General features: G+C 41.3%; 1 protein-coding gene across 1 annotated transcript in view; it reads right to left on the minus strand.

The window, feature by feature from the left end:
• LOC129329146 (uncharacterized) overlaps positions 1-13744 on the minus strand; it is a 134285-nt gene that overhangs the window by 22336 nt on the left and 98205 nt on the right. The window contains 1 exon segment of the mRNA XM_054978584.1: positions 9042-10389. Coding sequence (XP_054834559.1) covers positions 9042-10389 — 1348 coding nt within the window.

A 13744-nucleotide genomic window follows, 5' to 3' on the forward strand; every position in this document is an offset into this window, starting at 1 on the left:
CCCCTATTTCCATTAATGTTTTTATTTGAAATGCTTCATAATAATTTCCCAGTTCTGGGACACCCCATCCCATGTCAGATGTATGAGCATATATGAAATATCTAGAAACCCTACTTTTTTTACTGCCAAAGACCCATTCTTTTATTCTCGCATTCCAACTGTTAATTTTTTGTCTATTGATTTCTAAAGGTATCGTTTGAAACAAATATAATAACTTTGGGGTCCAGAACATTTTCACTATATTAATCCTAGCTGTTATGTTTAATGTCTTCTTGCCCCACCTCCTCATTTCTTTCAATATTGTGTTCCACGTCCGATTATAATTCCTCTCTACCATCTTATTAACATTTTTAACTATATCTATCCCTAAATATCTGAATTTCTTGACCCCTAAACCTATTCCTGTCCATTTATGTATCGCTTTCCTTTCTTCCATCCTCACATTAATATACATTATCTCTGATTTTGCCATATTAACTTTTAATCCTGAGTTTAACTCAAAGTCTTCTAATATAATTTTTGTCTCTTTGACTCCTTCTTTCGGATTAGATATAACTATGATCAGGTCATCTGCAAATAAGTTTAATTTAATTTCTTCCTTGCCTATTTGACATCCCTCTATCCTCCCAGAGTTCCTAATGCGTTGAGCTAGTTGTTCTATAGCCATTATGAAGAGGAACAGGGAAAGCGGACATCCTTGCCTAACTCCTCTCTGAATTGAGAATTGTGAGGTATGTTCCCCATTGAGTCTAACTACCGCTGTGCCTTCTCTATATATTTCCTGGAATACTTGTATAATTGATTGACTAATTCCATATTTGGCCATAACTGTCCATAAAAATTGATATGACAGTGTATCAAAAGCTTTATAAACATCTAATTTTAATAAAGCCAGTTTCCTAAATTTACTATGACACAAGACATTGATTAAATTTATCGGGTGTGCAATGTTTCTACCCTCCATAAAACCGTATTGATCCTCTTTTATCACTTTCCGAATAATATTCTTGAGTCTATTTGCCAATATTTTGGCAAAGAGTTTATAATCCTGATTCACCAGGCTAATCGGTCTATATGAACCCACTTCTTGGGGGTCCCTCTTAGGTTTCAAAATCACCGTTATTTCTGCTTTTCTCCAGGTATCCGGGGCCTTTCCTCCTTTTAGTATATTATTAAATACTTCTTGTAATTCAGGGATCAATACCTCTTTCATTTCCCTATAAAATTCAGCTGAAAAACCATCTAACCCTGGAGATCTACCTGTCTTTAAGCTACCTATCGCCTGCTCAATCTCTTGACACTTTACATCCTCCTCAAGCCTCCTTTGTTCAGTTTCCGTTAACACTGTCCCTATCTCTTCCTCAAATTCCTTTACCTCTTTTTCCTCATATAAACTTTTATAAAATTTCTCAAATGCTCCTTTTATCTCCTCTGGATTCTGTGTCACCTTTTTATTTATCTTAATACTCCTCACCCTTTGTCTCTCCTTTTCCCTTCTCAGGTAATTTGCTAATCTCTTGGCTGAATTAAGTGTATTTCTCTGGTATTCGTTTTTTACCATAACCTGCTTTTTCCATAATGCCATGGAGTCAAGAACATCCAGTTTTTTCCGCAGTTCCCTAATTAATTTATGTCTATTGGGGCAAAATTTCTTTATTTGGTCCTCTTGCAACTTACTTAATTCCTGTAGTTTCCCTTCCCTATCGGCATGCCATTTTTTCCTTATCTCCTTTTCTTTCATAATACATTGCCCTCTAATTACCGCCTTAGCCGCATCCCATAGTGTATGTCTCCACCGTTCCTCTGTTCTCTTTGAAGTATAGCTTTATTTGATCCGTAATATATCGCTTGTCCTCCTCCCTAGCCATAATCATGTTGTTGTATCTCCATGGTCTTCTAACTTGTTTATGCATTAGTATTATTTCTACACTTACCAGGGCGTGGTCTGAAATCCATGTTGGATGGGTGGTTACTCTTTTTACCTCCCAGGTACTCATTCTATTTATAAGTACATAGTCTAAGCATGAGGTGGTTTTATGTCTACTTGAAAAATATGTGGGTTTGGGCACTAGGTTAAGAACTTTGTGTACTTCAGTCAGATCCCATTGTTTCCAATTAATTATGTTATCTTTATTAAAATCCTTATTTAAATCTCGTGCCAAAATTACCTCTCCTTCAGAGAAGCTACGCGCTTTTTTAAATACCTTTAATAAAAAGGTTTTCTGTCCCGTATTTGGAGCATATATGTTTATCAATGTTGTTAATCTATTTTCAACCAGGCATTTAACCATTATGAACCTCCCTTCAGCATCTCTTATCACTTCTATTACTCTTATATCATTCCTCTTGTGAGCCAGAATTGCCACACCTCTTGATTTTGATGATCCACGTGCCTCTGCCAAGATCCCCCAATTAGGGTCTCTGAATAAAGGTCTTTTATCTTTCTTTGATTTATGTTTTTCCTGGAGCCATGCTATATCTATATTCTGTTGTTTAAGAAATCTAAGAAGTTTATACCTTTTTAAATCCGAACCCAGACCATTGACGTTCAGTGTCAGCACCTGTAGCGTTTTATCCATTTTCAAACTCAGATTTACCTTCCCTTTGTTCCCCTGGCCCGATATTTAGTTTGATATTCCCCTTTGTATACCCAACTTCCCTTCCCCCTCCCTCCCCCTCCCCTTCCCTTGTGTAGAGCCATGAGCTGGGGATGAGTACTCATCCCTTCTCTACACATCTGGGGTAAGCGCACCCTCCACTCCCCAAGTTATATTAATAACCATTTTAGTACTATTTTAATTTTGTTTGTATACTTCCCTTAATATGTCTCAGTCTCGAGACAGTCTTGGCCTCTTGTCCTGACGGTTAGATGGACCTTCCTCAGAGTCCGGTTGCTGTGGCCGAGGTTGATGCGTTTCATCCATCAGGATTGACTCAGTATTCCTCACATTTACTCCCAAAGTTTCTAATAGGTCCCGTGCCTCTTCAGGGTTCCTCACACAAAGCCTCCTCCCCTCTTGGTAAATAACCAGGGATGCTGGGTACGCCCAGCTGAATTTAATGTTGCTTTGGTTAAGTTTCTGTGCAAAAGGTTTCATTTGAGTCCTTTGATAAAGCGTTTCTTTGCAAAAATCTTCCTTCACATAAACCCTTCTGCCTTTAAATGTCAGCTCTTTATTTTTCTTGAGTGTTTTGAATATCCTCTGCTGTAACTTCTCCCTCACAAGCTTCATTATCACCGGGCGTGGTTCCCCCCCCCATTCTTCTTGTTTAGAGTCTGTGGGCACGTTCAATATCTTCTTCTTCTATTTCCAGCTCCTGTTGTGATAACCATTCCACCAGGGTCCGCTCTAAATCACATGCTTTAACTTCTTCAGAAATACCAAAGAAAATAATGTTCCCCCTCCTATTACGGTCGGATAAGTCTATGTATTGTTTTTTCAATGAATCAATCTCCACTTTGTTCTGTTGCGCAAGAGCCTTGGCTTCCGATGCAATGCCTGCCACCAATTTAACCTCTGAGCCCAAATTTCTCATTTCTGCTGTTAGCTCAGTTAAAGAAGTTTGTATTTTGGTCTGGGAGTCAAGCATTAGTGCTTGAAATTGTGCCAGTTGTTCTGATAAGCCTTTCACAGTAGCCGCCATGTTATCTCTGTCTCGGCTCGTCTTCCCTTCCCTTTTAAAACTAAACAAGTTCTGTTATCCTCTCACCTATTCTTTCACCAAGCTTCTTCTTGTTGTGCCAGATGTCTCATAAATCAGTTTCAGCAGTTTCAATCAGCAGTTTACATTCTTTTAAAGCTGTTAACTTGGATGTCCTCGGGAGAGTGGAGACAAGGCGTCCAAACACTAGCACGTGCGCATTGCCCTCCCTGGGCTATTTTTTTTTAGTTGTTAAATATTACAAGGCAGGCCCTGCAAGATAAAAAGTCAAATAGTGCTGCGAGGGGTGCCTCGCCCTGGATACTGAACCAATAGCTGTGATGGATATCTGGGGAGGTATCTCGCAGCCATCCCCTGATGCACAGGATTTCTTCCTCCTGAATCCTGACACCATTTTCATTTTAATCCTAATCCACTGCACGATGAGCTGCAGTGGGAAATCAAAAAGAAAAATGTAGAGTATATCTGAAGGCACAGGTTCTGGGCCCAAGTATAAACTCAACCAAGCCTTGAAAACTGACAGACACAAGAGGGTTATTTTTAGAATGAACAAGAAAGTTTATTTACAAAAAAAATTGAGATGAACATTAACACTTCTATTGAGAGCCAATGGGATGTAGCAGCTGGACTAGAATCTTGGAAATCCAGTTTCAAATCCCAACTCTGCCATGTAAGCATGCTGGGTGACCTTGTGCCAGACATGGGGGGGGGTTGCAATGCGCACGCACTAGTGGTCGGACGCCTTGTCTCCACTCTCCCAAGGATATAAAAATTAACAGCTTTAAAAGAATGTAAACAGCTAATTGAAGTTGCTGGAACTGATTTACGAGATGACCGGCATAACAAGAAGCAGCTTGGTGGATGAATAGGTGAGAAGGGAGAAGATAACAGAATTTGTTTAGTTTAAAAGGGAATGAGGACGAACTGAGATAGAGATAACATGGCGGTTACTGTGAAAGGGTTATCGGAACAATTGGCGCAATTTCAAGCTTCGATGTCTGACTCCCAGTCAAAGATACAAAACTCCTTGACCGAGCTAACAACAGAAATGAGGAATTTGGGCTTAGAGGTCAAATCAGTGGCAGGTACTGCATCGGATGCTAAGGCTCTTGTACAACAGAATAAAGTGGAAATTGACTCATTGAAAAAACAGTATATAGACTTATCAGACCACAATAGGAGGAGGAATATTATTTTTTTTGGTATTTCAGAAGAAGTCAAAGCATGCGACTTGGAGCGGGCTTTGGTAGATTGGGTGTTACAACAGGAGCTGAAAATAGAAGAAGAAGAGATTGAATGTACTCACAGACTCCAAACGAGAAGAAGGGGGGGGAGCCGCGCCCGGTGATAATGAAGCTTGCGAGGGAGAAGCTGCAGCAGAGGATATTCAAAACATTAAAAAAAAATAAAGAGCTGACATTTAGAGACAGAAGAAAAAAAAATGGATGTCCTTGACTCCATGGCACTATGGAAAAGGCAGGTTATGGTAAAAAATGACTACCAGAGGAATACACTCAATTCAGCTAAAAGATTAGCGAACTATTGGAAAAGGGGAAAAGAGAGGCAAAGAGTGAGGAGTATTAAGATAAATAAAAAGGTGACACAGAATTCAGTAGAGATAAAAGGAGCGTTTGAGAAATTCTATAAAAGTCTATATGAGGAAAAAGAGGTGAGGAAATTTGAGGAAGAGACAGGGTCAGCGTTAATGGAAACTGAACGAAGGAGGTTTGAGGACGATATAACGCGTCAAGAGATAGAGCAGGCGATAGGTAGTTTAAAGACAGGTAGATCCCCAGGGTTGGACGGCTTCTCGGCGGAATTTTATAGGGAAATGAAAGAGGTATTGATTCCAGAATTACAAGAGGTATTTAATAATATACTAAAAGGAGGAAAGGCCCCCGATACCTGGAGAAAAGTAGAAATAATAGTGATTTTGAAACCTAAGAGAGACCCCCAAGAAGTGGGTTCGTATAGACCGATTAGCCTGCTGAATCAGGATTATGAACTCTTCGCCAAAATAATGGCAAATAGACTCAAGGATATTATTAGGAAACTGAAAAAAGAAGATCAATATGGGTTTATGGAGGGTAGAAATATTGCACACCCGGTAAGAAACTTGATCAACGTCTTGAGTCATAGTAAAAGTAGGAAATTGGCATTCTTAAAATTAGATGTTTACAAAGCTTTTGACACACTATCACATCAATTTTTATGGTCAGTTATGGCTAAATATGGAATTAGTCAATCACTCATACAAGTACTCCAGGAGATATATAGAGAAGGCATAGCGGTAGTCAGACTTAACGGGGAATATACTTCACAATTCTCTATTCAAAGCGGAGTTAGGCAGGGACGCCCGCTCTCCCCGTTCCTCTTTATAATGGCTATAGAACAATTAGCTCAGCGTATTAGGAATTCTGGGAGGATAGAAGGATGCCAAATAGGCAAGGAAGAAATTAAATTAAATCTATTCGCAGATGATCTGATTATAGTTATATCTAATCCGAAAGAAGGAGTTAAAGAGACAAAAATTATATTAGAGGACTTTGAGTTAAACTCAGGATTAAAAGTTAACATGGCAAAATCAGAGATAATGTATATCAACGTAAGAATGGAGGAAAGGGAAGAGATACATAAATGGACAGGAATAGGTTTAGGGGTTAAGAAATTTAGATATCTAGGGATAGATATAGTTAAAAATGTTAATAAGATGGTAGAGAGGAATTATAATCGGACGTGGAATACGATATTGAAAGAAATGAGGAGGTGGGGTAAAAGGACATTAAATATAACAGCTAGGATTAACATAGTGAAAATGTTTTAGACTCCAAAGCTACTATATTTGTTCCAAACGATACCATTAGAAATTAATAGACAAAAAATTAACAGCTGGAATGCAAGAATAAAGGAATGGGTTTTCGGCAGTAAAAAAAAGTAGGGTTTCTAGATATTTTATATATGCTCACAGCTCAGATATGGGTTGGGGTGTCCCAGAACTGGGGAATTATCATGAAGCATTTCAAATAAAAGCATTAATGGAAATAGGGGAGAGAAGTGAACAAAAATGGGTTAGAATTGAGAATGAGGCAAATAAAGGGGTTGGAAGATTTGGAGTATTTACAGGAGGAAAGTTTAAATATAGTATGTTAGACCCGGGACCGAGGAAAACAGCATTAATGATTTGGAAGAAATAGCAACCGAAATGGTTAAAGGGAGTATCTAGACAAGCACCAATAGAGGCGCTGGATGAGGAGGAGGAAGATGAGAAATGGTGGAGATTACTTAAACAGAAAGGGTACACTAGACTACAAGATATACTATGTGGGCAGTCGCTTAAGCCATTACAAATATTACATGATGAAATAGGTAGGCAATATTGGTTGAAGCTAATAGACTTATATAATAGACTTAAAAAGACAATTGAAAATAAGACCTTGGTGTTGGGGGAACCAATGGAGGAGTTATTGAAGGTGATGATAAACACAAAAAGGGGATTCGCAGGTAAGATATATAGGAGGATGACATCTGATGACGATTGGACAAGAACCCTCCTTCAAGGGAAGTGGAGTGTAGAAATTAGTTTAGAGGAAAGAATGATTGATAGACTTGTTAAAGGTACACAGAAGATAAAAGTGCATAAATTTAGAGAGCTGGAATTGAAATTTTATATGAAGTGGTATAGAACTCCGGTTATATTGGCTAATATGTTCCCAAGACTGAGTTCGAAATGCTGGCATTGTAGAACTGAGAAAGGATGGTACTCCCATATATGGTGGGAGTATACGGAAGCTAAAGCCTTTTGGGAGAAGGTAACAGAGCAGCTTTGTAAGTTTTTTCTAATAAGACCGAAGATAGACGTTGAACTGATGTTAGGTAGTACTCTAGGCCATCAAGGTATTAGGAGAGAAGAACAGGAGTTATTTAAAGCAATGGTGATAGCCGGTAAAGCTGTAATCAGAAAACAGATGAGCAATACTATAATACACTAGGTTCTTAACACGTTATTCACAAAAATATTTTTTATGTGTCAACCAGAAAAAATTGTACAAAAGTTAAAGTGAATACAATCTATGTAATTCCAAAACACTTTCAATCACTGTGGTGTAATAACAATGAATAAAATACAGCAAGATGTTACAACACTGAGTAGCGTGTTTGTCCTCACAAGAAATATATTCTATGAGTTCTCTTGTAAACTTTCTTAAAGTTATGACGCTGAGGACTCCCGCTGGAACCGCGGGGGCAGATGAAAAGTCCCTCCAAAAATCCAGCAGGTACAGAACGCCGCAAGTCAACTACTAGGTCCAGAAAGGACATTAAACACATTCTGCAATTGCTCCAAAGCCTACTGATTAATTTTCAGGTGCTGCTTCTAACCCACAAATCATTTCGGAGCCCAGGCACCACATCTCTCTATAGGCCCAGCTCTCTCTCGCTACGCTCTGGGGCCGGCTGAAGCACAGAGAACCGACTGTCGCCGCACTTTACCAGTGTAAACACGCTATAACTCTATTAAGGGTTTATGGCTTAGGAATATTACAAGGTGAATGTACATGTGGAAAGGACGCACACCATTAAAAGAAAAACATAACGGAGACTGACGCCCCTGACGAGGCGTTGAACAAAATCTGTGCTTCAGCCGGCCCCAGACTGGGCGTGTCTCTTTCACTTGAACGAGTGACTTCTGCATTGGAGTGGAACTTACAGAGGGATATTTTTGCCCCCGCTTGAACCATGTAGACACTGGTTGAATTGTTTGAGTTGTGATCAGGAAGATACTGTATGGACACTGGTTACTTTACTTTGAAGGTCTATTCTCTATAAATTGCTATGTGATTGATGTAAGCAGGTTTGATGAACATTTGAACACACGAACTGTTGATTAAACATTCAAATTGTGGGTTAAATATTGTATATAGTAGTGACTACAACCCCCGTGGATTTTTCCTTTGGTATCATACCACAGCAGATGTCAGAATGGTTTCAGGCAACATATTCAAGGGGAATGACGGTGGAAAGAGTGGTATTTAAAAGCAAGAAACTAACACAAGTGGATTGCCACTGACTGCCACTGCATACCAACCCTGGTCTGACTGAGGCTTTTCCCGCAGTCCTGACAATCATAAGGGTGCATTCTTCGATAGGAATTAAGGCCCCCACTGTAATTGAAGCTTTTCCCGCAGTCCTGGCATTCATAAGGTTTTTCTCCTGTATGTATTCTTCGATGGGAATTAAGGCCCCCCCACTCTGACTGAAGCTTTTTCCTCAGTCATGGCATTTATATGGTTTTTCCACTGTGTGCATTCTTCGATAGGAATTAAGGCCCCCACTGTAATTGAAGCTTTTCTGTCATTCCTGGCATTCATAACGTTTTTCACCTGTGTGCATTCTTCGATGGGAATTAAAGTGTCCACTCTGAATGAAGCTTTTCCCGCAGTCCTGGCATTTATAAGGTTTTTCACCTGTGTGCATTCTTCGATGGGAATTAAAGTGTCCACTCTGACTGAAGCTTTTCCCGCAGTCCTGGCATTTATAAGGTTTTTCACCTGTGTGGATTCTTCGATGGTAATAAAGGCTCCCACTGTGACTGAAGCTTTTCCCGCAGTCCTGGCATTTATATGGTTTTTCCCCTGTGTGCATTCTTCGATGGTAATAAAGGCTCCCACTCCGATTGAAGCTTTTCCCGCAGTCCTGGCATTCATAAGGTTTTTCCCCTGTGTGTATTCTTCGATGGGAATTAAGGTCTCCACTGCGACTGAAGCTTTTTCCGCAGTCCTGGCATTTATATGGTTTTTCCCCTGTGTGGATTCGTCGATGGTAATAAAGGCTCCCACTCCGATTGAAGCTTTTCCCACAGTCCTGGCATTCATAAGGTTTTTCCCCTGTGTGCATTCTTCGATGGGAATTAAGGTCTCCACTGCGACTGAAGCTTTTTCCACAGTCCTGGCATTTATAAGGTTTTTCTCCTGTGTGTATTCTTCGATGGGAATTAAAGTTTTCGCTGCGACTGAAGCTTTTCCCGCAGTCCTGGCATTTATAAGGTTTTTCTCCTGTGTGTATTCTTCGATGGGAATTAAAGTGTTCGCTGCGACTGAAGCTTTTCCCGCAGTCCTGGCATTTATAAGGTTTTTCACCTGTGTGCATTCTTCGATGGGAATTAAAGTGTTCGCTGCGATTGAAGCTTTTCCCGCAGTCCTAGCATTTATAAGGTTTTTCACCTGTGTGCATTCTTCGATGGGAATTAAAGTGTCCCCTCTGACTGAAACTTTTCCCGCAGTCCTCGCATTTATAAGGTTTTTCACCTGTGTGCATTCTTCGATGGGAATTAAAGTGTCCACTCTGACTGAAGCTTTTCCCGCAGTCCTGGCATTTATAAGGTTTTTCACCTGTGTGAATTCTTCGATGGGAATTAAAGTGTCCACTCTGCCTGAAGCTTTTCCCGCAGTCCTGGCATTTATAAGGTTTTTCACCTGTGTGTATTCTTCGATGGGAATTAAGGCTCCCACTGTGACTGAAGCTTTTCCCGCAGTCCTGGCATTTATAAGGTTTTTCACCTGTGTGCATTCTTCGATGGGAATTAAAGTTTCCACTCTGACTGAAGCTTTTCCCGCAGTCCTGGCATTTATAAGGTTTTTCACCTGTGTGCATTCTTTGATGGGAATTAAAGAGTCCACTGTGATTGAAGCTTTTTCCGCATTCCTGGCATTTATAAGGTTTTTCCCCTGTGTGCATTCTTCGATGGGAATTAAGGTCTCCACTGCGACTGAAGCTTTTTCCACACTCCATGCATTTGTATTTTTTCTTTGTGTCATGCGTTTTCCAACGGGTGCTCATGTTTGATTTTTCAGAAAATTTCCCCCCACTTCCTGTGCCCTCATTTCTATTGTCTTCTATGTACATTTTTTCAAGTAGAGGAATTTCATGAGCATTTTCGTCTTGTAAAAGACCAGAACTAGTCTTTCCTTTAGATGAACGTTTTCTCTCCTCCTTCCTTAGGGTATCAGAATTTTCAACCTTCCCTTTCACATCTGAATATGTATCCCCTTTATCACTCACTGGATGCTCAGATGTTTCATTTGCTGACCTCCACATGCCTCCTGCATAAAGATAGAGAAACCTTGTGTGAGGATAGGAAGATTTACAACCCATCTTTATCAGAGTTTCCTCCTTTGCTTTGTGATTATTGTGTTTGCATGGAGGTTAAGAACACAGTCTGTACCTGGTTCTCTTCCTCTTTCTTTATTTCTTCAAAGTTCTGAGCTGGCAAAGCTGGCAGAGGAGCCATTCCTATGGTAATAAGTGTGGCCCAAGACAAGAAAAGAGAATACAGAAGAGAGATTCCCCCCACACTTCTCAAAGTGACTCAGTCATTTTAAGTTTTTCTTTTCCTGCCTAGGTAAATTTAGAGAGGGAGTGGTTTGGGTTTGTTCTGGGGAGAACAAGGGCATCTTTTAAGACAGGGATAGCCAGTTTGGCTTTAATGTACCGAGCTGAGGGTCTGAAGAGAGGTGCTTTTTCACCTTCTTCACTTTCTCTATGCTCAGGTGTTGTCATCTTATGCTGTTCAGCCGTATGTATTTTTACTGTGTGTCAATTGCGTGGCTTATTTTTTATGATAAAAAAATTATGTTCCTGAAATCAGAAATCAAATAGGAGGGAATTAGTGGTCTGCCTGGGGAAGTCCTTCCTGCCACGGGTGGGCAGTCAGGCAGGGTAGCGGTGGTAGCTGGTAAGCTGGGGTTGAGGGAATGGACCTGACTGGGGCCCTTCCACTGGCACCCGGGGCAACTGCCTAGGGCTGCCAGTGGCTGAGGGCCAGACCTCCCCTGCATTGCCAGCTGACAGTCTGCAATTCTCATTCTAGCACAACGGCGGCAGCAGAGAGCAAACCCCAATTGCTTAAGAGAAGGAGAGGGGAGAGGCCTGAAAGAGAAGAACTCCTCCTTGTGATGTAGTAACTGAAGCCCACAATCAACAGAGTGAATCTCTCATTCCCAGTGGTAAAAGCAAAGACCGGTCGGGAGGGGTTTTTACCATACCTGGCTCAACCACGTAGAAAAAAATGGAGCATGGAACTGAGGAATGAACCAAATGATCCACTGTTGAGATGATAATAATGGCCGTTTCCGTAAGACGAATGCTTTTGGGAACTGGGCTTCATTCCTGCTTGCCCACAGCATCCCGGCACGTTTCCGCACCTCCCAGAGCTCCCCTTGCTATTTGGCTATCTCTCTCAAACTGGCCCGTCTCCAAATTTTTTGGGAAAGATGGTAGTAAAACCGAGATGGCTGCTTTTTCATGTGGAAAGTTTGAGTTTGCCAGCCCACATGGCACTCATTTCCATGGACCCCACAGCAGTCAATTCCTCCTCCTGCCACTGGGGGAACTTTTTATTTTAAAAATACTAGTAATAAATTATCATCTCTATACAACTGGTGTATCAGATTCTTTGACTTTTCAACTTTTTTTTTCCAGTCAGTTTCGAGCTCCTTCCCTTATAAATATATAAGGGGGAAAAGCATACCTTCATATAGGAAATGGTTACAGAGGTACTTTTTCAAAAAAAAAAAATGACAGCTGGGAATTCAGAGAACCTGTTGTGCCTGTTGTTACAATCGTCTACCAATATGAAAATATTCTTCAAATAAAATAGCAAAAGCCCTGGTGGTCTAGGAGAGGGGGTGGCCACTTCTGGAGAACTGGGGAAGGGAAACCTGCCATGTGGACGCCCCATTGCTGCCGTGCTTTATCTGCAGCTGTACCAACAAGGGGGAAACTACAGAATCCGCTCCTCGTGTGGAAGCCACCAATACCGGGGTTTGCTGCCGGGATACACTTTCCAACATCTTGTTTTTGCGTATGGTCCCGTGACCAACTAGATCGTATTAGCCAATCCATGTGCGTGTAATGTGCCATCAAGTTGCTTCTGACTTAAGACCTATGAAGACTTCCAAAATGCCCTATCAATATAAGCCCTGATCATGTCCTGCGAACAGAAGGCCAGGGCTTCCTTTATTGATTCAAGCCATCCTCTTTTCCAGCTGCCTTGATTTTCCCAGCTTTGCTGTGTTTTCCAGCAAGACTTCTCTTCTCATGGGGAGGCCAAAGTTTAAGTCATTTTGACCCCTAGAGAGAATTCAAGACTGAATCTAGAATCCACTCCCCAATCTGTAGCTTGAGGCAATTAAATGAAGAAAAGCATTTTACTGGGACGGTTACTGGCAGATAGATAAGGGAGAGAGAGAGCACTCTGGCCTGGTCATGTAAGCAATGGAGACCCCAGTGGCGTTTCTGTCCCGGCTTCTTTTTGGAAGGGGATTTACTAGACCAAAACACTGACTTTAAGAAGGGGGCAGCCACTCTTTAGAGGGGTCTTCCAAGGTTAGATATGCTCTGAGAAGGCAGTCAGTAGCAGAGAACATTGATACACCAGCGCATGATCAAAGAAGAGATATCAGACAGAGAAGAATGGAACAGGATTGATTTTAATCTGAACAACAAACCTGGAACCAGCTATTGCCTTAAAGTGAAATTAAAACAGGAAAACCCTTATTAAATATTCTGTCTGATATTCAATTATTGCCAATATATATTTTGCCACAGAAAGGGAATCATTTGTATCCAATGATCACCACGTCACCTGGGCTCTCTTATTAGGTCATTCCTGGGCTCTCTTATTAGATCGTTCCATATTTTTAAGCAGAGGGTTAATTAAGCGAGCTGTCAGTTCATTACAGATGGGATGGTCTATATCCATGTGTTCGATGGTTTCAATTTTATCATCAATCTTGCATCACCTCCGAGGGGAAAAGCACTCCTGCCCCCCACCAGAGCCCCCTGTTCACCCAGAGCATGTGCGGCATCCGAGTGAGACCCGGTCCAGCCTGGCTGCCCTTGCAACACCATCTGCCACCACTCTGTCCCACCCCCTTTCTCGCTGCCAGGGTCTCTGTGGAGCAGCCCATCCCCTGCTAAACCACTTCCGCACATTGTGTGGGGAACTAAATCAGCCTCCGGAGGGGCTGCTTCAGACCACAGGCCATTGGCTGTCAATTGGAAGAGTTTAATCCTGCCTAGGGTG

This window comes from Eublepharis macularius, chromosome 4, assembly GCF_028583425.1.
Source record: "Eublepharis macularius isolate TG4126 chromosome 4, MPM_Emac_v1.0, whole genome shotgun sequence".
Lineage (NCBI taxonomy): Eukaryota > Metazoa > Chordata > Lepidosauria > Squamata > Eublepharidae > Eublepharis > Eublepharis macularius.